General features: G+C 37.4%; 2 protein-coding genes and 1 long non-coding RNA gene across 4 annotated transcripts; 2 read left to right on the top strand and 1 right to left on the bottom strand.

The window, feature by feature from the left end:
* Positions 1-411: 411 nt before the first annotated feature.
* Positions 412-12,851, bottom strand: LOC137000145 (uncharacterized). 2 transcript variants are annotated; one of them, XR_010890458.1, is made up of 3 exons: positions 12,489-12,850; positions 11,882-12,319; positions 412-1,067 (listed from the first exon to the last, which is right to left on the bottom strand). It is a non-coding gene; the product is annotated as an uncharacterized lncRNA (long non-coding RNA). The 2 variants fall into 2 exon arrangements; XR_010890459.1 differs by lacking the exon at positions 412-1,067 and adding an exon at positions 4,281-6,368 and having other exon boundaries at positions 12,489-12,851.
* A 4,383-nt stretch (positions 12,852-17,234) lies between these two features.
* On the top strand, positions 17,235-18,203 carry LOC137000199 (uncharacterized). Its single transcript, XM_067356154.1, has one exon. The coding sequence runs from the start codon at positions 17,235-17,237 to the stop codon at positions 18,201-18,203; it is 969 nt and encodes a 322-aa protein (XP_067212255.1).
* A 5,275-nt stretch (positions 18,204-23,478) lies between these two features.
* ave (Protein aveugle) lies at positions 23,479-25,465 on the top strand. Its single transcript, XM_012380650.2, has 3 exons — positions 23,479-23,878; positions 23,952-24,065; positions 24,248-25,465. Exons 1-3 carry the CDS (start codon positions 23,840-23,842, stop codon positions 24,422-24,424), a joined length of 330 nt encoding a protein of 109 aa, XP_012236073.1. The 5' UTR covers positions 23,479-23,839; the 3' UTR covers positions 24,425-25,465.
* Positions 25,466-25,729: the final 264 nt, after the last annotated feature.

The raw sequence follows: 25,729 nt of genomic DNA, 5'->3' as shown, positions 1-25,729 counted from the left end.
TTTGTCCGTTTATGTAAATACGATTGATATTGAAAACTAAAGAAGAAACTGTTCTAAACATGTCCATTATGTAAAAAAACATATCAGATAATTTTCGGAAACAACTTTGTAACATGAAATGTTTTGGAGATGCGTGCAAAAACATTTTAGAAACATTGTATAAACAGTTAATGTCCGTATTCCGAACCTATATGAAACATTACAGAAATATCTTTTAGGTAATGATGTCATGAACATTTTTTATAGATAGTACTTAAACAGTATGTTATTCTATGTTCTATGCTTCTGTAATAATTTGTATGGCGATGTATTATATAGATAACATTAAGATACTTCATTTAATATTCTATTTATTTATTATATAAATATAAGTTTCTTACAGTATTAATTAATATATAATAAACTTATTATATGACATTTTTAATATATGATATATTATAATATTACAAATATATATATTTCTTATAACAAAATGATATTAAACAAGTATTTTTCTATATTAATATTAACTTTATTTAGATTTTAATTTTAATGGAAATATAATACTAAAGGAATACTTTTTTTAATTAACCAAATCTCAATAAAAATATAATATTCAATCTATCAGTATTCAATTTCGTATCTATAAACATATCTTTTATTATGGAATATTATTTATGTTATTAAATTAAACATTTTTTATAAGAAACATTTAAACATTTTTTTAACTTTTTTGCTAATGATAAAGAAGAAAAGAAAAATTATAGTTTAAATAAATATAATTTTTAGTCTTGAATTTAATTTTTACTAGTTTTATACTATATAAAAATTAATTATTTTGAAGTTCTATATAAATAAGATTGTAAAATAAATATAAAAATAAATTATAAATAAAAATAAGTATAATAAAAATAAATTACATTAAATCAAATCACAATTTAAAGTCTCAAAATTTGATTAAAAATATATATATGTTATTTACTGCATTATTTTTCGCATTTTCGTAGATGGGAGATTTGCTTGTCTCAACCAAGTTTTTAAAATTTCTTCAAATTCCGCTTCTATAATAGTAATTTTTTCCATAGAAGCTGAAATATATAAAACTATATACAGGATGGGGCATTTTAATCGCCCCAGGCGGATATCTCGAAAACTAAGAGAGATGCAGAAAAATATTTCATACAAAAGTTGCATGGTTCGGAGGGGGATATAAGATGGTACCATTGATTTAACCTTGGGCGGCGCCGTTAAGGTTAGATCAAGGTGACCTTAATTTTCTTAAACGGAAACCCTAATTTTTTATTGCATATTCTTATAGCTGGCGTCACAAGACGTTTTCGAAATACTGGTCACAAACCCTTTTTGGTTGATATCTTTCTGAATTATGGGTCTTCAAAATGTAAGTACCGCCGGCGTTAGCGTTACCCAAGATGTATCGCGTGGAGGTCACGGTCGGATTTAGAAGAGAATGTTACCTTAATACTTTTATGCACAAAATAATGAGACGAATCAATTGGTATAAAGAAAACACATAGGGCGGTATTCATAGTCCGTTCTTATATTTAAAATCGTCTTAAGCACGGACTTATATTCGCTCTCTTCGTCACACATAGATTGTGTCTGACGAAGAGAGCGAATATAAGTTCGTGCTTAAGACGATCTTGAATATAAGAACGGACTATGAATACCGCCCATAGTTGCTTTCAAGAAAAAATATGTAATTTGCAACATGCAACTGCATACTTTTTTTTTAAACCAATGTGTTTTCTTTATACCAATTCATTCGTCTCATTATTTTGTGCATAAAAGTATTAAGGTAACATTCTCAAAAACTGAATGTTTTACAAGATATTTTGTATTTTATGTCGAAATGCTGTAACTTTCAAGCCTCATAACTCGAAAAGTACTTAATGAAAAATAACTTAATTATAGTGTTTTGAAAAGCTTTTGACACCAGCTATTAGATTTTGGAATCAAAAATAGGGTGTTCCATTTGAAAAGACAAAGTTGATCTCCATATGACCTTGGCATGTACACCCTAGGTTAAACCAATGGGCTTGTTCGTTTTAGCTACACTGGGGCTGCTCTGGTTCTGCTCTACACAGGATAATACAGGACAGATAAATAGTTTGTCCTGTATTATCTTGTTTAGAGCAGACCCAGAGCTGCCCCAGTGCAGCTAAAACGAACAAGCCCATTGTCAACATCGGACGTCCCCCTCCAAACCCAACAACTTTTGTAAGGGTTATTTTCGGATTGGTGGCTCCCCTGGCGAGATATTCAGGTGCGTAATTTAAAATAGGACATTTTGTGTATACAGGGTGTCAATTAAGTCCCGGGACGGCTGAATATTTTCTCATGTAAGGTATTTTTGAAAAAGGTCAAGGTCATTTCTGAAGTAATTTTCAACGAGGAATTCAACGGTGACCTTCAATTTGACCTTGAGCTTGACTTTCAAGGTCATTTTAAGGTTAGGTTAGGTTTTTTAAATAGAAACTCCTATTTTTGATTCCAAAATCTAATAGCTGGTGTCAACAGCTTTTCAAAACACTATAATGAAGTTATTTTTTATTAAGTACTTTTCGAGTTATGAGGCTTGTAAATTACAGTATTTTGACATAAAATACAAAATATCTTGTAAAACATTCAATTTTTGGGAATCTTATCTTAATACTTTTATGCATAAAATAATAAGACGAATCAATTGGTATAAAGAAAACACATAGTTGCTTTCAAGAAAAAATACGTAGTTTGCAACATGCAACTGCATACTTTTTCTTGAAAACAACTATGTGTTTTCTTAATACCAATTGATTCGTCTTATTATTTTATGCATAAAAGTATTAAGGTAAGATTCCCAAAAATTGAATGTTTTACAAGATATTTTGTATTTTATGTCAAAATACTGTAATTTACAAGTCTCATAACTCGAAAAGTACTTAATGAAAAATAACTTCATTATAGTGTTTTGAAAAGCTCTTGACACCAGCTATTAGATTTTGGAATCAAAAATAGGGGTTTCTATTTAAAAAACCTAATCTAACCTTGAAATAACCTTGAAGGTCAAGCTCAAGGTCAAATTGAAGGTCACCGTTGAATTCCTCGTTGAAAATTACTTCAGAAATGACCTTGACCTTTTTCAAAAATACCTTACATGAGAAAATATTCAGCCGTCCCGAAACTTAATTGACACCCTGTATATATATAAAGCATATAACGTAATAAAAATATCTTACAATAAAGAATAAGACAAGCCAGAGGCGGTTTTCTCGTGGACTGGCAATACAAAATAAGACAAGCCAGAGGCGGTTTTCTCGTGGACTGGCATTAGAGAATTCTTATTCTTTTCTTCAAGCTAGAGGCGGTTTTCTCGTGGACTGGCAATACAGAATAAGACAAGCCAGAGGCGGTTTTCTCGTGGACTGGCATTAGAGAATTCTTATTCTTCTCTTCAAGCCAGAGGCGGTTTTCTCGTGGACTGGCAATATAGAATAAGACAAGCCAGAGGCGATCTAACGTCAGCTGACAGTTTAGAAAAAAGAGAGCTAAAGACGATTTATTCGTGAACTGGCAGATTTTAAGAAATATTGTCAGAGGCGATCTAACGTCAGCTGACCATTTAGAAAAAAAAGCTAAAGACGATTTATTCGTGAACTGGCAGATTTTAAGAAATATTGTCAGAGGCGATCTAACATCAGCTGACCGTTTAGAAAAAAGAGCTAAAGACGATTTATTCGTGAACTGGCAGATTTTAAGAAATATTGTCAGAGGCGATCTAACATCAGCTGACCGTTTAGAAAAAAGAGCTAAAGACGATTTATTCGTGAACTGGCAGATTTTAAGAAATATTGTCAGAGGCAATCTAACGTCAACTGGCAGATTTGAAGAAATACATATTTCTTTTAGTTAGCAATTTACTGCACGTGTGGTCTGTTTATATTTTATCGGATAATTTATAAGGTCATTTAATCTTTTTTCTGGCAATTGAAATTCTATTGTATGGCTGTATGATGTACATACGAGACAAAATAGACTTATACAAGGTGTCTAATAGATATAAGTTAGATATGATAAAATATTTTATTTTAAAAATGTATGTATAATACTATATATCTAATTGGAAAAATATGTTATATGCTTTCCCTATTTTCATTCTTATGTAATTAATACAAAATAAATAAATAAGTTAATTTATTATTGAATACATACATATACATATTGAATATAGTTATCTATATTTTATATTTTACTAGGTGCGCAACTAAGTTTCCGGGTTTTTTTTATCAATGCAAAATGGAAAATTTCAAGAGAAATACAAAAAACGGTTTATTCAAAATATCGTCCCTCGCTAGCTACACATTTTTGCCATCTCTCTGGCAATACATGAATACCGCGACGATAAAACGACGCGTCTTTGAATCGAAACCATTCATCCAACCAATTCTGCACTTCTTCGAAATTGGCCAAGTGTAGCCCAGCCAAGCCATGCGCCATCGACCGGAACAAGTGATAATCGGAAGGGGCCAGGTCTGGTGAATACAGCGGGTGCGGTAGCAGATCCCATTTCAGCGTTTTGATGGTGTCCTGGACGATGGAAGTGCGATGGCACGGAGCGTTGTCGTGCTGCAATATTACTCGTTCGTGTCTCGTGTCCCATTCTGGCCGTTTTTCGAGCAATGCATGGTTCAAATTTATCAGTTGTTGTTGTCTTGTGTTTGCGTATCATTTTCATCCAATAACGCTTGCAGATCGGCGTCCTCAAATGTTTTTGGTCTTCCGGAGCGCTCCTTGTCCTCAGTGTCGAAATCGCCACTTCTGAAGCGTTTAAACCAATCTTTACAGGTAGTTTTCGATGGTGCATGTTTGCCGTAGGCTTTCTTAAGCAAACGACCTGCTTCAGCTGCATTTTCTTTCAAGTTGAAGCAGAAAAGCAAAGCTTCCCGCAAATGCTGTTTAGTTGGCACAAAACTCGACATCTTTATTGTTAGAAAAAAAATTTTTGCGTTGCGATATGTGTTGGTATTATAACTGGTTATTGTTGACAGATGTCCAAGTTAATAAAAAAACACAACTTTAGACATGTATATCGACTACATGTATCGTTAGCGCCATTCATGTGTGAAACCCGGAAACTTAGTTGCGCACCTAGTATATAACTGAAATGATATATACTTTTATTATTTCAGTCATTATCATGTAAATACAAAATAAAGATAACTATTTATTCAATATATGTGTATGGTATATGCGTATATGTATATATTAATTAATTGATTAATTAGTTATTTTGTATTTACTACATAAGGATAAAAATAAGAAAAGTATATGACATTTTTCTTCAGTGATATATATATAGTATTATATGTATATTTTTTATTTATTATTTTGTCATATTTAGTTTGTGTTTATTTGACACCTTGTATACGCCTATGTCTTCTCGGACATTATATTGCAGTCTTGCGACGAAATTTCAGTCGAGGAAACAAGCGCAAGCATCGTTTGTTTACAAACTTCCGATGACACACGTACACAGTTTACACATCAGTGTGTGAGTTACCACTACAAACAAATGCGTACACACGGACCTACGCGGCATAGATCCGTAGGCTACGCCGATAATGTCATTTTATTTTTAATACCATCGAAATGATGGCGCTTTCGCGTCGGAGTTTGCCCGTCACTTCAGCATCCTCTTAAAAGACCGTAAAAACCATAGCTTCTTTCACGTATCCATTTTAGCGAGTCAGTGGCAAGTGTATCGTAAACCGATTATTGCTCTGCCAGGAACTGCTGAATTCATCGTGCAAGCAACAGTGTGTCTGCATAACTGGCTCCGAAAAAAAAATATCGGAAGAAATATGTATATCTTCCTATACATGATCGACGAAGAAAGCACAGATTTAAATAATTTCCGACCAGGCACTTGGCGGACAATACCCATACAGCACAAAATATCCTACATATCCTTAGGACATCTTGGGGAGATCTCGATGTTCTCAGAACATCCTTGGGACACCGAAATATCCTTGATGTCCTGAGGATATCCTGAGGATGTTTTGTGCTGTATAGGTAATAGAGGATGGATGCGCATTTCATGATATCACTAATTGTGGAACCAACACAAGTACTCGAAACTGCATGATAATTTGTGATAAATTTCGCGAATTCTTTTGTAATGAAGGATCAGTATCGTGGCAATTTAATAGGCATAAATAAATGATTTACGTATTTACATAATACCTTAATAACATTATTTATTAAAATATATTATTATATTGAAATATATTAAATTATATTGAGTTATATTAAAATATAACATTATTTATTAGAATATACATATATGAAAAAATCTATCTATTCTGGTCGTTCACTCTCGTCTCACGTAAAAGCTGCAATATTGCAATATTTCAGTTGATTGAAAATCAAAATCATAATGTCCTCAAATTATAGGTTAGATATACCTTAATTATAGATTAAACGTTCAAATGTTAATAGATAGATAGATAGATAATTTTATTTGTTCCCCTTAAGGTTACAATTTACATCTCTTTTCCTCTGCTTAATTCTACTTCTTATTCTAACTTATCCTATTCTCTTAATCTAACTTATCCTATTTTTCTGTCACATGAGTGCTATGTCCCTTCAAAACTCACACTCACCCGACATTTCCTCTATTCTCTTTACACACACACACCGTCCCTATGCTATGGGGACTTCCGTTTCCTCTTACTTTTTATTTCTCATGCTCTACCCCTCTCTATCACGCCCCCCCCTCTCTCTTCTCTCTCTCTCTCTCTCTCTCTCTCTCTCTCTCTCTCTCTCTCTCTCTCTCTCTCTCTCTCTCTCTCTCTCTCTCTCTCTCTCTCTCTCTCTCTCTCTCTCTCTCTCTCTCTCTCTCTCTCTCTCTCTCTCTCTCTCTCTCTCTCTCTCTCTCTCTCTCTCTCTCTCTCTCTCTCTCTCTCTCTCTCTCTCTCTCTCTCTCTCTCTCTCTCTCTCTCTCTCTCTCTCTCTCTCTCTCTCTCTCTCTCTCTCTCTCTCTCTCCCTCCCTCTCTCTCCCTCTCTCTCTCTCTCTCTCCCTTTCTCCCTCTCTCTCTCTCTCTCTTTCCCTTTCCTTCTTCCTCTCTCCCTCTCCCTCTCTCTCTCCCTTATTCTCTCCCTCATTCCCTCTCCTCCTCCCCCTCTATCCATCTTTCTTCCTCCCTTCTCTTCCTTTTACCTCTCTTCTCCTCCACCTCTCTCATCCACCATTCCCCCTCTCCTTCTCCTCCTAGCACCTCTCTTACTACCTCTTGCCAGATTCCCTCTCCCCGACTCCACTCCCTACATTTCTGCCACACATGTTCCCATGTCTCCTCCCCCCACCCACATATCCTGCACACTCTCTTCTCCTCTTCCAACCAATACTTCCTTTCACATACCTCATTTCCCAGTCTAAACCTTGCCACCCTCCTACACCTACTTTCCCCCCATCCCTTTTTTAAATATCCTGGTATTCCTTTTTCTCTAATCTCCTTATACCATCTGTTATACTTCGAATCTCTTATCCTTTGCTCTCTTTCCTTTTTCTGCCTCTCCTTATCTTTCCTGATCATCTCTCCAAACCACATTTCCTTTTCGTCTCTCCTTTTTTCAATCTCTTCCATCCCCATTCCTCTTTCCTCAAAAAACTTTCCTCTTTCCCTTTCCCATGTTGACTCCCCCCTTCCCCTCCTCGCCCTTTCCTTTATCTCTTCCCAGCACCTCTTCGCCAACTCACCACTCTTTCCCTCTTTTAGCCTTTTTTCATATCCCCATGCCCTTATCCCTGCCCTTCCTCTCAATTTCTCTCTCTTCAGTTCCTCTCTTATCATATATCCTGGTGTCTGCCTATCTACTCCCAATATCCATCTTAAATATCTTTCTTCCAGCCTTTCCATCCCTTCCCTTTCCTCCCATTCCCATATTTCCACCCCGTATGCCATCACCGTTCAAACTAACCTATCAAACAACCATAATCTCCTCCCCCAATCCTTTCCAAACCTTCTCTTTCCTATCCCCCATACTTGCCCCATTACTGCCGCTGTCCTTTTTACTCTGTCCCTTACCTGTGCTTCCTGTTTTCCATTGCTCTGCATTACATACCCTAAATACTTTATCTCTTTCACCTCTTCCATTTTTCTCCCCTTCCACCTCCAATCTTTTTTTTTCACCCTTCGCCCCCCTTTCCTAAATCTTACTATCTTTGTCTTGTCTGGATTTAGTTCCATCCTTTTTCTATCCAAATAACTCTCCAGTCTACTTATCATGCTTCTCATTTCATCCTCTCCTTCTGCTAATAAAACCATGTCATCCGCATATGCCAGCGTATATATCCTTTTCCTCCCTACCTTTACTCCCCCCCATTTAACCTTTCCCATCTCTTCCTCTATATCCGCTAGTAACAGATTAAATAGCAAAGGACTTAAGGGGCACCCCTGTCTCATCCCTCTTGCTGTCCAAAATTCTTCCCCCAAATCCTCTCCCACCCTCACTCTACTTATTGTCTCTCCTAACATCTCCTCTACCCTTTCTATCAATCCGTTCCTAATCCCCCTCTCTTTCATTGTTTCTAACAACACCCCCCTGTCCACCGAATCAAACGTCGCTCTTAAGTCCACAAATAATGCCACCATTTTTCCTCCTCTTTTCCCCACTTGCCTATTTATCAAATAATTTAGTACATATATGTTGTCAATCGTTCCCATCCCTTTTCTGAACCCCGTTTGATTCGGTGGTAAAATTCCTTTCCCCTCCACCTCCTCCCTTAATCTTTCCATAAGCACCATCATATACACCTTGTATAGCGTTGGCATCAATGTTATCCCTCTGTAATCTTCCACCACCTTTCCTGCGCCTCTTTTTATTATCGGCACCACTATTCCTTCCTTCCATCCTTCTGGCCATCCCTCCCCTTTCCATATCCTATTACAATATCCCCATATCTATTCCTCCATTTCCTCCCCGCCATATTTCCACGCCTCCCCTGTAATCCCATCTATCCCTGCCGCTTTTCCATCCTTTAAATTTCTTATTGCCTCCTTTATTTTCCCCTTGCTTATTCCTTCTTTTTCTTCCCTCTTTCTCCTCCCTTTTCCCTCATTCCCTTTTACCACCCTTACCTCTACTTTCCCCATTATCCTCATGAAGTACTCCTTCCACTCCTTTATCTCAATTTCTCCCTGTATTCCCCTTCTTTCCTTTCTTTCTCTATTCACTATTTCCCATACTTCCTTCTCTCTTCTAGCTCCCGCCGCTTTCTTTTCCCACCTGTCATTCTCTTCTTTCTTTTTTTGCCTGCATAATTCCTTATACTCCAATTTACTTTTCTTATATCTCTCCTCCTCCCCTGTTCCCTTTCTCCATCTCCTCATCTCTTCTCTCACCTCCCTCTTCTTTTCTTCACATTCTTTATCCCACCACCTTTATCCCCCTTTTCCTTCTTCTTTCTTATCATGTTCTTTCTCCGTTTCTTTTATTGCCAATTTCAATCTCCTTTCCAGTTCCTCCCATTCTTTTTCCATATCCTCTTTTTTTAATTCTATCTTTCCCAGTTTCTGCCTAAATATTCTTTTCCCTTCCTCATCCCATCTTCCCCTCCCAACTTTCCTTTCCTTTTTAGCTCCACCCTTTTTTCCTCCCTCTCCTCTTATTCTCACTTTCACCGGTTGATGATCTGAGTCTATTTCATCCCCTATTTCCATTTTCTCTATTCTCTCTCTCACTTCCTCATTTCCCATCACATAGTCTATAACCGTGTTGCCTTTCCCTTTTGTAAATGTATATTCCCCCTTCTCATCTCCTTCCATATTTCCATTAAACAGGCTCCATCCCCTTTCTTCTACAAATTCTATTAATATCTTTCCTTCCTTATTTACTTTCCCGTCGTTTGATTTCCTCTTTCCCCTTTCCCACTCCTTATCCTCCTCTTCTATTTCCACACGTCCCCCCTCCCTTCCTGTTCTTGCATTGAAATCCCCCCCTATAATCGTTTTTATACCTTCTCCTGCTTCCTCCACTCACCTCCCCAATCCCTGTAATCTTTTCTCCATATTTTTATTTACATACACCCCCACTACCCTCCATCTTTCCTCCCCTTGCTTCACTCTGCCCACTATTATCCCTTCTCTTTCTGTCCTATCTTCGTTCCTTTTTCTACCATCTCTCTTTTTATTCTCATTATCATTCCCCCCATTGCCGTTCCTTTCCTATTTTTTCTGCTTGCAAATTGCGCTTCCCACACATATCCCCCCGGTAACCTTCTTCTTATCTTCTCTCACCCTTTCTGGTCCATCCATGTCTCCAATAATACTATAATATCCCACCTCCTCAATCCTTTCCAAAAATCTTTATCCTTATTCCCTATACCTGCCACGTTCCAGAATACTATACTCCATCCTCCTCCTCTATCTTTTTCTCCTTTACCCTCTGCACTCTCCCCCTCCTTTACTTTATTCCCTCTATTCTCTCTCCTCTCCCTTCCCCCTGCTCCTCCCCTCTTATATTCTCCCTCCCATCCCTTAATATCTCTTCTTCCTCATCCCAACTCCACCACTGTTCATCTATTTTTATCCTCCCATATCCTACCCATACTCTTCTTCCCTTTCTTTCTTCCTTCCTTGCTATCTCCTCTATCTTCCATTTCATCTTCCTTTCTTTCCATGTTCTGTCCTCTGTTATTCTTTCTCTCCTACCTCTCAGACTTCTCTTCTTTTCCAGAACTTCTCTCTTTTGTCTTTCGTTTCCCAATTTAATTACTATCATCTCTCCTCTCTCTCCCATACCTTCTTCTACCTTTTTGATTTCCTTTATCTCCACTTTCGCTCCAATCTCCCTCAGAATCTCCTCCACTGCCTCCCTCCTCTTTTCCTCTTTATTCCCCTCTTTCACTTCTACTCCTTTTATTATTATATTTCTCCTTCTCTCCTCCCTTTCTTTCCTCTCCAACCTCCTTTCTATCTCTCTTATTTTCCTTTCTACTCCCCCCTTTTTTCCCTCTCTTTCTTTTTCTTCCCCTTTCCTTCCTCTCTTTTACTCCTTTGTATCTCTTCTACTTTTTTCTCCAATTTTTGTATGCTCCTAACCATCTCCTCCCTCTCTATCTGCCATCTCTTCTCCCGCTCCCCCCATTCAATTTTATTTCTCTTATTTCCTCTCTCATAATCCTTCCTTGTTCCTTTACCCCCTCTCATACCTCCTCTCTCATCTGTCTTATCTCTTCTTTCCATCCCTTCATCTCTCTTAATCTCTCTTATTTTTTTCATAATTTCCTCCATTTTCCCTCTCCAACTTCTTATTATCTCCCCCATGCCTCCTTCCTCTTCTGCTCTCCCCTTTATTGGTGATCTTGGTGTCTTTTTGCTTTTATTGAACATAGTCCCCTTTCCCTCTCCTTCTTTCTCATTCCCTTCCCCCCTTTTCCTTTTTAACATCTCCTCTATGTTCCTAAAACTTCCACCTCTCTCTCTTACTTTTCTTCCCTCCTTTAGTCCCATCTTCCAGTTCCCATCTATCCCGCTTCAGCGCTGCCGTCCCCTTTTCTCCTAGACCCTGTCTCCACCTCTGTCTCTCTATACACTCTATACTTCGTGCTCGTTCCTCCTTTCTATTTTCCTCGTCCTTTTTCCCTTTCACCCTTCTTTATCCCATACCCTCCACACTTCCATTCACTCTCTCACTCTCTCTCTCATTCACCCACTCTCTCTCACCTCACCCACCTTGCTCTCTTCCACTCTTTTTGCTCACAAAACTTTCACTCTCTCACCACGTGTCAACGTCTAACGCACCGGAAACGGAAGTCCGTTCAAATGTTAATACGCGGTTGTAAACACATGCAAATATAATAATAACTAATCAATTTATTAATATTTTTGATGTTACACTAACCTCACTCTCGCGATTGGCGAAACTTATATTGCTTCCTTTGAAATTTATCGCGATGTGTCGACTTGTCGCTGCTGTTGAACAGATGAACCAAATACAAATGCCACTACTGAGAAAGACGTAAATTTTTTCATTAATCTTATGTTTATATTTAATCACTCGTACGATGTGTACAAAAGTATTAGTCACGCCCATAAATATAATAATAATAAATAAATGAATAAATAAACAAATTAATATATAATTTCTTTTATTTTACTGTAATGTATCATAGAAACTTACGTCTTTCTCAGCAATGGCATCTGTATTTGGTTCATCTGTTTCATTTTTATTCATTGCAGGTGGATCAGGTATATCGAAAAGTGTTGGTATGGCGTTTGGTTTTAATTTTCGCCAATTATCTGCTCGACCAGTCTCACACTGTAATTCTTTAAAATGTTTCTGAAATAAAAAAACTGGTTATAAGATAAATGTTCTTATTGATTACAGTTATTCATATTTATGTAATTTCAAACGGTGACAAATCTAAACTACACTTAAAAAAAAGATCCATAATTCTAAACAAACAAAAAAAGCTACGTAAATTAGAAATTTAAGAGAATAAACTTGCTTCACAGAGGCACGATGATTTGTTTGGTGTCCAAGACTCTCTGCGGAAATTACGTATCATTTGCTGTCGACGAACATCATCCGCAGAAAACAAATATAATCGAACGCCTTTTTCTGTTCTATTGGTACAATTGACCGCAACGCAGCGAGGCATTTTGTATCTTTTTTTTGTTCACAGTCGGATAATCAAAATACACGTAAACACAGAGTTCGAGCAGCTTAGAAGCCATAACCTAATCATCATAGGGAGCTTTCCATCTAGGAGACACAGATCAATAGTGGGCTTGTTCGTTTTAGCTGCACTGGGGCAGCTCTGGGTCTGCTCTAAACAAGATAATACAGGACAAACTATTTATCTGTCCTGTATTATCCTGTGTAGAGCAGACCCAGAGCAGCCCCAGTGTAGCTAAAACGAACAAGCCCACTGTGTGACACGGTCAAACACCGTGCTTAGATACTTGATGGAATGCGTTTAGTTCTGAACTAGACTGCTAGAGTCTGCTTATATCTTCCCATGATATCTAGTAAGTTCTGAACTAGACTGCTAGAGTCTGCTTATGTCTTCCCATGATATCTAGGTAGTTTTCCACCAATGAGACACAAATAGACACAGTGTCAGGCACAAAACAGTTGTGTGAAGCCGCTTGTTGGAACATTGGGCTTGTTCGTTTTAGCTGCACTGGAGCAGCTCTGGGTCTGCTCTAAACAAGATAATACAGGACAAACTATTTATCTGTCCTGTATTATCCTGTGTAGAGCAGACCCAGAGCAGCCCCAGTGTAGCTAAAACGAACAAACCCATTATAATTCTTAGTACAGCCATAGTTGGCGTTCTATAGTAAATTTTTTCTTGAAATTTTACTCATATGTATATGTACATCTGTTTTAATTGCATAGTAAGTATAATTTACAAAAATAAATTTTGAACTTCGCAATTTTCATAAAATAATATAGTACATAAAATAATATAGTACATAAAATATAACCTCTATTACTTTTTTATTTTGTAAAAAACTAAATTAAATATTCTAATTTTTTAGATGAATAACGATAATAGATTAATTTACAACAATTTGCATGTTTTTGCCTTTATTACTTACATACATGGTGTTTCAACTTTTACAACTTGAAATTTCCCTAAGTTTGTCAAATAATTGGCAGCCATGAATTGAACACAAATCACCTCGACTCACCTTTTTAGCTGTGTATATTTGTGTCAAGCTGTGTCGTTGTAGGAAAACATTGTGTCAAACACTGTGTCATTTTGTGTCGCTTGTGTCTCTTGGTGGAAAACTACCCTAGTAAGTTCATTTAATTGAAAAATTGGCGTACCAAGAGCATATTGGCATATTTAAAGTACATATAAATTAAACATAATCATCATTTATTATTGTTTACAATCGCGATGAGTACAAATATATTTTGTAGATGGATAAAATGAAAATTTTGGTAGTTTTCCACCAAAGAGACACAAATAGACACAATGGGCGCATTCAGCGAAATAAACCGTTCAGTAGCAATCAAACGTGATTGGCTCTTACTTTTAGAGCCAACAAATTAACAGCGTCAGGCCGGCGTCACATAGAACCCGTAATCCGTAATCCGCACCGAAAGTCCGCAAAAGTTACTAGGGATTGCGTCCGTAACGTTACGTGTGTTTTATCTCCTTGTGTCCCATGGAGCCGTAATTCCATGAAATTTCCGTAAAAGTTACTAAAAGTTACTAGTTATTACCAGTAATGCTTTTGTAATTTTATTTATTTAACTAAATTTGACGATTTAATTAAAATTTTTGTTAAAATTATAATATATTCTGTAGTTTTCTTATGAATAAAATACAAATAAACAATTATAATTTGTTAAATAAAAAATAGTAATACCGTTACGTGTGTATTTACGGCTCCATGGGACACAAGGAGAAAAAACACACGTAACGTTACGGACGCAATCCCTAGTAACTTTTGCGGACTTCCGGTGCGGATTACGGATTACGGGTTCTATGTGACAGCACCCTCATTCAGCGGAAAATCTAGTAACTTTGTCCAACTGTTGAGTCCGCTGAATGCGGCCAGTGTCAGGCACAAACACAGATGTCTATACTAGTACTAGATCGCTAACTTCGTCAAAAGAGCTGAGGCCGGCAGGATTTCCGGTTTTGGCCATGACACCCTACAACAAAATGGCGACAATGCGTGGTATGTGTATATCTGTACGTGCGTATGCACATGTGATACTCGGCGTGGTGATACCATTGAGTAAAAAGAAACAGGAGGGAGCATATACTAGCCAGGACTAGGTAAATCCGCGGACGGATGTACGTCATGGCAGCCATCTTGAGCGACCACTTTTTGAAAGTGAGAGGGAATGCTCGAGCATAGCGGCAAGCGGCATACCGTACGCCGTACGCATTAATATGCAGTGTATAGTCTTTTATGCAACAGTGTATGGAAATAAACGATCAAAATGGTATACTGTAGAGCTTGTGGCATAACAGCAGCAGTTCGAAATCATGGAATAACGTTTCATCGGTTAGTATTATCAACAATAATAAGATTTGTATTTTGGAGATTATAATCATATGTATAGTATTGTGAAATTGTAGATTCACAATAATTACTAAATAATTTTTACTCACAAACAGGTTTCTGAAAAATCCGGATCAAAGAAATGCATGGATAAATTTTTGTAAGGACGAAGGATTTAATATAAATTTAGATTTTAAATTTTAACATTGCTCTTATGGAAATACTGCACGAGTGCAATCCCAATGAAAAACGCCATTAAAATTTGGTATTATTGTTGCATATTTTAGTTATTTTCTTTTAATTGTACATTATTTCCTAATTAAACATAACAAGTCATTCAATATTGGCGCCCTTGAGCGGCCATCTTGAGCGACCACTTTATATAGTCACTTCCGTCCGCACTTTTAAAACCAAACGCTCCCTCCTGTTTCTTTTTACTCAATAGGTGATACAGGCTGCGTTCCGTAAAATGCATATGCGCGCAAGTATCTATAATAAACGTAACGTATACTAAGGATACATGCGCACATATGCGCTTTACGGAACGCAGCCACAAATTGATAATATTGTAAAAATTCTTGAAAGATGCCGAGCAGTTGTTGAGCAGTTATTGAGCAGTTGTTGAACAGTTGTTGAGCGGCCATTTTGTTGTAGGGTGTCATGGTCGAAACCGGAAATCCTGCCAGCCTCAGTTTTTCCATACGTCAAAGCCTAAAGTTAGCAATCTAGTACTAGTAGAGCACTAAAGATGTAGGTATTCTACCGTCTGCTCTGGTCTCCGCTATTTCTGTTCCGTTCCCCCACTCTTTGCCCTCACGCCTCTGTCACTGAGCTGACAAGTTTATGATAATTAGGTTATGGTTTCTAAGCTGCTCGAACTCTGTGTTTACGTGTATTTTGATTATCCGAATGTGAACAAAAAGAGAGTCTTGGACACCAACCAAATCATCGTACCTCTGTGAAGTAAGTTTATTCTCTTAAATTTCTAATTTACGTACTTTTTCTGTTTGTTTAGAATCATGGATGGTTTTTTTAAGTGTAGTTTAGAGTTGTCATCGTTTGAAATGACATAAATATGAATAACTGTAATCAATAAGGACATTTATCTTATAAACAGTTTTTTTATTTCAGAAACATTTTGAAGAATTACAGTTTGAGACTGCAGATAATTGGCGAAAATTAAAACCAAACGCCATACCAACACTTTTCGATATACCTGATCTACCTGCAATTAATAAAAATGAAACAGATGAACCAAATACAAATGCCATTGCTGAGAAAGACGTAAATTTTTTCATTAATCTTATATTTATATTTAATCACTCGTACGATGTGTACAAGAGTTTAGTTACGCACATAAATATAATAATAATAAATAAATGAATAAATAAACAAACAAATTAATACATGTCATTTCTTTTATCTTACTGTAATGTATTATAGAAACTTACGTCTTTCTCAGCAGTGGCATTTGTATTTGGTTCATCTGTTTCATTTTTATTCATTGCAGGTGGATCGGGTATATCGAAAAGTGTTGGTATGGCGTTTGATTTTAATTTTCGCCAATTATCTGCTCGATCAATCTCAAACTGTGATTCTTCAAAATTGTATAGAACCGTATGGGCATAGGTCCAGATACAGCTGCGAAGCGAGCGCCTGAGCCGTCGCGCAAGCGTATTAAAATTTGAGAAAAATCCTCAAGAGGGGAACGATGGTCTCATTATAAAAAGCGAGAGATTATCGAAAACTGCAGTCATTTTTGTAAGACTTACAGTCAATCAGATCTCTATTAGCGTCAATTTGAGTCTTACAGATTCACATAGTTATTCAGACAGATAGTGGAATTCACGTAGTTGTAATAAGTGTTAAAGTAAAGTAAGATCAAAATCAATCACATCGTTCTACTTATTTACCACGACCAACATATTTCTCAAACTATTCGTCTGAAATCCAACATTTATGGTCCTTCGAGCCGGATCCGCGCGTACAAGAGTCGGTGAAACAATTTCTGGTTCGGTCCGGGCGGGTTCGAGAACTAAATCAGCATTTTAATCAATTCGAAACTGAGTCGTGCATGCAATCGGTCAGTACATTCAATTAGCTGTATCGGTTAACGGCAACGTTGTTTGTGTTTATCGTTACAAAGACAATTTAAAGATTCAAGTTCAACGGCTATAAGCAGACTATTAGCGTGAAAAAAGGTACAATAATTAGCAAGCAGAATGAGTGTCGAACAACTGAGAAGGCAAAGAGGAGCAATTAAAACAAAGCTAACAGCGACAAGAAATTTCGTGAATAGAGTAAGCGAAGATTTGAATACTACCACGAAGGAAGAAATTGAGTCACGTATTCAAGCCTTGGAAGAGGCATGCGTTAAATTTCAGGCCATCTCGCAACAATTACTGAATGTGGTATCCGACGAAGAATACGAACATCGAGATGCGTCGGAAGAGACAGAGTTCGACGATCGATACTTTGCGATAAGAGCATCGTTATTGCAATGCCTCGAAAAATTAAAACCACCATCCCCAGTAACAATTAATAATGACGAAGGTCAAATGGGCAATGTTACGCTGGCTCAAGTTTTGGAGCAGCAAGTGATGCTCATGCAACGTCTATCTGAGCGTTCAAACGACTGCAACGGCAACGATATGTTGCAGCGGATAATAGAGCAGCAGGGTCAGATGCTCGACCGGTTGAGCTCACAATCCGGAACGCCGCGAGAATCGCAAGTAAAGCTGCCGATTATCAAACTACCGACATTCAACGGAAACATCGAGGAATGGAAAAGGTATGCCGACACATTTAAAACACTAATCCACGACAGCGATTTGTCGAATGTGCAAAAGCATCAATATCTGGTAGGCTCATTAAGCGGTCCAGCTGCACGGGTGATCGAGTCGATCGAGATATCGGATCAGAATTACGCGATCGCGTGGGAATTGGTGAAAAAACGTTACGAAGACGAAAAGGCTATTCGCAAGCGACACGTTCAATGTCTGTTCGAGCTACCGCGAGTGCATCGAGAGTCAGCGGGAGCGATTCGGGAACTTGTGGATCACGTTCAAAGACATTTACGAGTCTTAAACTCGATGAAGAGTCCCACGGAATCTTGGGGAGAATTGATTATTTATTTTGTAACGATGCAGCCCGCTGCATCGTTACGGCTACGGACCGTCCATCGTCCGTAGCCCACCAAGGGCGCATCGCGCGCCGATAAATTTCCTATCAAAAACAACGGCGGTCAACCGCCGAAAATCCCCCACACCCGACCGTTCCGAAATTCCGTATTGTGGGGGACTCGCCGCCGAAACCGCCGATGCTTGCCGATTCGAAATCATTCGGCCGCCAGCCGGGTATAAAAGAGGCCCGGCTGAACGTCTTCTCACCAGACTCCGTTCGCTGATCGACAGCGAACAACCCTGCTACGAGCGTCCTCGTAGTCCCGACCGAGCATCCTCGGACTCTATACCTGTGCCAGCACACGAGTATCCTCGTGTACCGCCGAGCGTCCTCGGTATTCTTTGATTCCAGGATACGAATATATTCGTATACCCGCCAAGCGTACTTGGTTCCTCTAGGCCACCGAACTCTGTATTGCGGGCATTTCCGCATACCTAGCCAGGTCGCTATTCTAAATTCCGTCTTCGTACGAGCATCCTCGTACTCCCGCCGAACGTAATCGGCAGCCTAAAGGCCGGAGCACAGACTTTTGCATAAAGCATAACGCATAAGCATAAGGAAATTGATTGGTCCATTTCCTTATGCATTTGCTTATGCTTATATATAGACCAATCAATTTCCTTATGCTTATGCGTTATGCTTTATGTAAAAGCTTGTGCTCTCGGCTTAAGTCCGCACACCGCGTTTATTCGCCGGGATTTCATAACGGTAATCCGTCCGGTAAGCAACACCGCGTCGACCAATCCGCGCCGCCGAATAGTCCGCATCGATCTACGATCGAACAGACTCGCGATACTACGAACGCACTCACCGACGAGCGCTCCGTCTCGTACCAACCGTTGCGACACGATCGCCCGCGCTTGCGCTCTCGCCGACCGCACCAGGACGCCTCACGTCATACTAAATAATTATTCCACCGTCGCCTCAAATAATTATTTCATTATTACGATACTTTGCATTGATTTTCACGTATACTTCGCATTTATTTTACGCCGCCTTAAATAATTATTTCGCCGCCGCTCGAATAATTATTTCATTTTGCCGATATCTTGCATGTATTTTCACGTGCTTTCGCTTTTATTTTTGCGCCGCTTTAAAATAATTATTTCACCATTGCTTAAATAATTATTTCGCCTTTGCCGATATCTTGCATTTATTTTCACGTTGCTTTTACTTATATTTTGCGCCGCTTTAAAATAATTATTTCACCATTGCTTAAATAATTATTTCGCCTTTGCCGATATCTTGCATTTATTTTCACGTTGCTTTTACTTATATTTTGCGCCGCTTTAAAATAATTATTCCACCGTTGCTCAAATAATTATTTTACCAGTAACGAAACTCCGCATTTATCTTCACGCTACTCTGTATTCATTTCACGCCGCTTTAAAGAACTATTTCGCTATCACTTGTTAATTACTTCACCGATATTTGGCTAATTTATATACTATTTCAAATTCATCTTGCACACGCTTCGCATGTATGCACGAGCATTGTAGCAGATCATTCGAGGCAAATCGTATCAACATCTTTCTCAATAAACACTGTTTCATTATTTTTCTGATAAACGAGTATTTGGTTTATTTGACATACCCCCAACCGACCGAACCTGGATTCCGGCGAGCTAATCCGCGTCCGCCGAAGCTCACACGGTTTCAATTTGATCGAGAAAAATTTGGATAGCGTCACGAGGAGACGTTGGGAGGAACACGCCGAAAATCTAGAAAATTTATCGACAAACGCAATATTAGAATTTCTGCAACGCCGATGTCAAGTTTTGGAACGCGTATCTCTGAGTGAAAATTCGGGAGATAGCACGAATAAGATAAAATTCAATTACGAAAGACATGACGGTAAACAGAAACAGTCGTTTTCTTCGAAATCGCAAATAAAAACATTGTTATCGACTAACGTTCAAGGAGGACGATGTTACTTGTGCCAAGGCCAGCATCTTATTTATTGCTGCGACCAATTTTTGAATTCATCGGTTGAAGATAGAATTCAGACAATTATGTGCCTAAAGCTGTGCATCAATTGTCTTCGCAATGATCATTTCGTGGCGAATTGCAAGTCAGGCTCGTGTCGAGAATGCGGAGGACGACACAATACCTTGTGTCATCAATCAAGGGAAGCAGCCAACTCAATAAAAAATTTGAGGAAAGGGCCAATCAATGCTCCTGTGGGAACAGCAAGGAATGCGAATTCATCGACGGAGTCAATGCGAGAGGCAGCGGCATCTTCTGCCCAAGCATCGAGCGGACTGTCGGTGCATCATGCGCGAGGAGAAACGAGGCGGAAGCACGTCCTGATGTCAACAGCAATAGTAAACGCTAAGGGAAGTAATAATTACAATTGTCAATTAAGAGTTCTATTGGATAGCGCGAGCGAAAGTAATTTCATAACTTTGGCCGCATGTAAAAAACTTGGCTTAAAATTAAACAATGTTCACGAATCCATTAACGGTTTGGGCGATATGAATTGTACAATTAAACACGGTTGTCAAGTACAGTTAAAATCGCGAGTCTCAGAATACAAGCTAAATCTCGATTATTTAGTCGTTCCGAGAATAACGCGAGAATTACCATCGGTGTCTATTTTAGTTTCTAAATTGTCAATGCCGGAAAATATCAAGTTGGCCGATCCGTTATTCGGCAATCCGAGCAACATAGATGCGCTCATAGGCGGAGAATTCTTTTTTCAATTGTTAGAAACCGGAAAAATTGAGCTCGGCGACGAATTACCTGTATTGCAAAATAGCAAACTCGGTTGGATATTAGCAGGCTCAATACCAGATCATCTAGTTGCAAATCAATTAAGAAATCAATCATCATTAAATGTTCATACGTGTTTATTCTTGAAACAAAGCTCAATTAACGAAATAATGTTAAAATTTTGGGAATTAGAAGAATATCCGGTAGAAAAACGCGTTATGATGTCTATAGAAGAGCAAGCGTGTGAGGACTATTTCGTAAACACGATGAGTCGAGACTCGTCTGGTTGTTTCGTCGTGAGGTTGCCCTTCCGAGAAAACAGAGCGGAGCTCGGCGAATCGAAAGAAATAGCAATAAGACGATTGAAATATTTAGAACGCAAATTTCAAGTAAATCAAGAATTTTACGATTTTTATTCAAAATTTATGCAAGAATACATTCAACTAAATCATATGTCTAAAATAACCAAGAAAGCGAGCACTAGAACACCGATATATTTACCGCATCACGGTGTGTTACGCGAATCGAGCGTTACAACGAAACTACGCGTAGTATTCGATGGCTCTGCGAAAACCGCGTCTGGCATTTCATTAAACGACACATTAATGACCGGAGCAAATTTACAAGACAACATAATAAATATAATTTTGCGATTTAGATTACATGCGATTGCAATTGCTGCCGATTTGAAAAAAATGTATCGACAGGTTTTGATTGACGACCAAAAAGGCGTGTCGTATGGCCCATGGTGGAAAGAAACAAGGTGAGTTATTGCGCATAATGGCGGCAAAGAGTTGGGGGACTTGCTTGTCAACCAATCACAGGGGACCCATTTTATGCGCGCAAAATTCAAACGTTCACAGCTGATTAAAAAATCAAAACAGTATTGTAAATAAATAAATACTGCGACTATTACAATTTTTAATGCAACAGGTCGGCATACTGTCTACAAAGATAAAGTCACATAATATTACATATTACACCAAACTCTAAACAAATCTTCATATTATATATTTATTTATTACTTACACGACGGTCACATCGGTCTTTTCCAAATTTAAGAAAACTCTCTGCACGAACACTATATATTTTTTTAAGAGGAACACTGTATACACTTTATATACGTTAATAAAGCATGTCATCAGCCATCAGCCATACTGAATTTTCATGAAATGGGCCCCCTATGATTGGCTGTCCGCTCCCCACTACCTTTAGACTACTGCGCAACCACGAGAATAACTCACCTTGTTTCTTTCCACCATGGTATGGCCGGTATTCATAGTGTAGTTCAGTGTAGCTTTATGGTGCACACGGGGCACAAATGTGCGATCTATACACCAGCCAATCAGAGTCCACTAACAGTCACGTGACGAGTTGGCGAGTCTCTCTTTTTAGGGTCTCTAGTTCACAGTATCTCGTATCACTATAAGTATCTTATATTTTGTCTTGACAGATAGTAAAAGAAACTAGTAAAATCTAATAACTCGCAATAACTCGTACCGAAAAATGGGACGCAACGCATTTTTTCGTTTGAGCTTCTTATTCGAGTTTTGCATCCAAATTCATAGCGTTTTCGATTATACAGGATTTGAACGACCCAGGGTTGGTTAATGACGTCATTGCAACCTCTCCACCAATGAAAGACTTGCATTTATAGTAAAATAGTGATTGATCAACCCTGGGTCGTTCAAATCCTGTATAATCGAAAACGCTATCAGTGTGTACATGATCTGAGTTCTAGTAACTTTTCCTCTGTCCGAGATCTCGGACCGAGTTCTAGTATCGTGGACACAAGGCTTCACACAGAGATTCTGGGCTTGTTCGTTTAGCTGCACTGGGGCAGCTCTGGATCTGCTCTAAACAAGATAATACAGGACAAACTATTTATCTGTCCTGTATTATCCTGTGTAGAGCAGAACCAGAGCAGCCCCAGTGTAGCTAAACGAACAAGCCCTCTGTGTCTGTGACATGGTTACACTCGAGTAGTGCCACTAGACATAACGAGTGACAAGCGGAAAGAGGTTAGGCGGTTTTATTATTGTTGTACTATAAATTTTATAAAATACTTTAACTTTTATTACTCTGAGGCTCTGCATACAGTAGATAAAATATTAGAAATAGCAATAAACAATAATTTAATATTAAAAAGAGAAATTATTTTACATCTAACAAGAGAATAAAATATATTAATTAATTTCAATTCTTAATTCATGCATTAATTTTTTCTATTTTTTTTATTTTTAAAATAAATAATTCTAATTTCTTATTTTTAATATTTAATAATTATTCCTATTTCTATTTTCTATTTTGTTTATTGTGCGCAGGATCTGACTTTCATTTCTCACACATACGCAAATAGTGAGTTCTATGTGTGGTGATTACTAAACAAATATGGCGCCCCCCCCCCCCCCCCCTCTTGCAAACGTGCTCCCCGGTACAGCTTGTGCTCCGTCCCTCTATTCCTTAGTCCGTGTTATAACATTAATGTTATAACTTCGGCGTAAGGGCCACCGCACAAGGTGCTTATCGGTGCACCAGAGAAGCTTGTGCGGTGGCTCTAAATCGAGCCGTGTAAACGTAGTCCATGCAACTTGTTGCAGCAATTCACAAGCAATCTAGTAAATTACTAGAAATATTGTGTGCTGTATGGTGCATTTTTAGTAATTTACTAGATTGCTTGCGAGTTGCTGCAACAAATTGCATAGTTTGATGCGGGCGTTACTAATCACATTACACAGCCTTTAGATCTATTTCTCAGAGCCATATGGCCATATGGTGAGGATCTTGCCTTTCCGGAGCCATTATCAAGAAAGAAGAAGAAGCATTTAGATCAATTTAGATCATATATCACTTTATACTGCTGGTGTGTGTGTTTGTGCTGTTTTTTATATCTATAAAAAGATTTATATTTTATAATTCACTGACGAAATACGATGGTAGAGGAAATTATTAATCCTAGCAATAAACCGAAAGTAAGAATATTAAGATATATAAATTGTATAGATGGAATAATGTTCATTAACATAAGTTTTCACTTTGTTGCAGAACAAGACAGCTCGACCTCGTCCGGTGTATTTATGGAACGTGTTAGACGTGCAAAAGTGGTTGAGACGACACTGTAGTGACTATTATCAGCTGTATCATGAAAAGTTTTTACATGTGAGTATTTTTTTTATTATGAAATTTATGTTTATATTCTTTGAATACTTTTATCAACATTTGTTTTATTCTGTTTCCTGTAACTATAATACTTTGTGTACTAGAGAAATTTGTAAATATACATCACTTTCTTATTGAAGAAAATGTGTTACATAGTAAACAATGTTTCATGTCTTTTTAAGCATGACATTACAGGAAGAGTATTGTTAAGAATAAACGAAAACATCTTGTTGCGGCTTGGTGTCGATAATGAACAGCATAGATTGGACATATGGAGGGAAATTATGAAACTGCATCTCAAAACAGATATGCTAGAAATTAGAGACATAGAACGGCGTAATAATATGAACTTTGACTAAAATATACAAAATTTTTATATACATTTTATAGATATATTTTTATAATCTTATGTTAGTATTTAAAATATATAATGTATTATAGAATTTGAACTATGTATATACTGCGTATTTCAGACCACTCGTACATCCCATTTAAAAACGAGTGAAGTGGTTATTTTAAAAAATGTTTCAGACAAAAGTTATTGGTAATCAAGTAATGCATTACATGGGCATATGCGATTGACCTTGAATGACGTCGTGAAAGTCATGTCAAGGTCAACTTGAATTTTTTAAATGGGAATCCTTACTTTTTATTTCATATTCTTGTAGCTAACGTCAAGGCGTTTTCGAAACACTGGTTACAAACTCTTTTTAGTTGAGATCTTCCTGAGTTATGAGACTTTAAAATTTAAGTACCGCCGGCATTAGTATTACCCAAGATGTACCGCGTGGAGGTCGCACGGTCGGATTTAAAAAATTCAAGTCGACCTTGACATGACCTTCACGACGCCATTCAAGGTCAATCGCATATGCCCATGTAATGCATTACTTGATCACCAACAACTTCTGTTAAAACCATTTTTTTAAATAACCACTTCCCTCGTTTTTAAATGGGGTGTACGAGTGATCTAAAACACCCGGTATAATATGTTTAAAAATTTAATATAAAAAATATTTAATAATTGTTTTGTAATGCAGAGTTTAACATTTAATAACTTACAGTATAAAAAAATGGAATTTGATATTGTACGCATTTATTTTCTAATATAATTTATATATACTTACTACTTTTGTGTGCACAGAATGTATTGACCTCTTCTGAAATTAAGCAGACACAGAGATAATATATTTTAATGATTTATGAGTTTAAAGGTTTTTCAATAAGAAATCTGAAACATGTTTATGTGAGGAAGAATCAATACACTATATGTTTCAATTTTTGGAGAAAATAATTCTATTCTTAAAAAAATATGTAAATGTTTACGAATTATTGTAAGTTAGAAAATAGTATAAAACTGTATATTATAAACTAATATATAAATTATAATATTATGTTAAAAATGCTTCTATAGATTTTTTGCAACTGATACCTTATCATCACAAATATATATACATATGACTTTTAAATTTATTCAACAACTGTTCAGCGCATCTTGTCTCCTCAGAATTAGTACAATTATCCTGCAGAAATATCGAAGCACGAAATTTATTTGAAAATATCTTTTACTTAAAGGTATACTTATATAGAAACATGTTTATGCAACAGAAATGTTTGGATTTTTAAAATATTTATATGAACATTATACAAATTTTCATTCTGACATT

The sequence above is a fragment of the Linepithema humile genome, chromosome 5 (assembly GCF_040581485.1).
Source record: "Linepithema humile isolate Giens D197 chromosome 5, Lhum_UNIL_v1.0, whole genome shotgun sequence".
Classification (NCBI taxonomy): domain Eukaryota; kingdom Metazoa; phylum Arthropoda; class Insecta; order Hymenoptera; family Formicidae; genus Linepithema; species Linepithema humile.
This window is presented reverse-complemented; position numbering and strand designations above follow the sequence as displayed.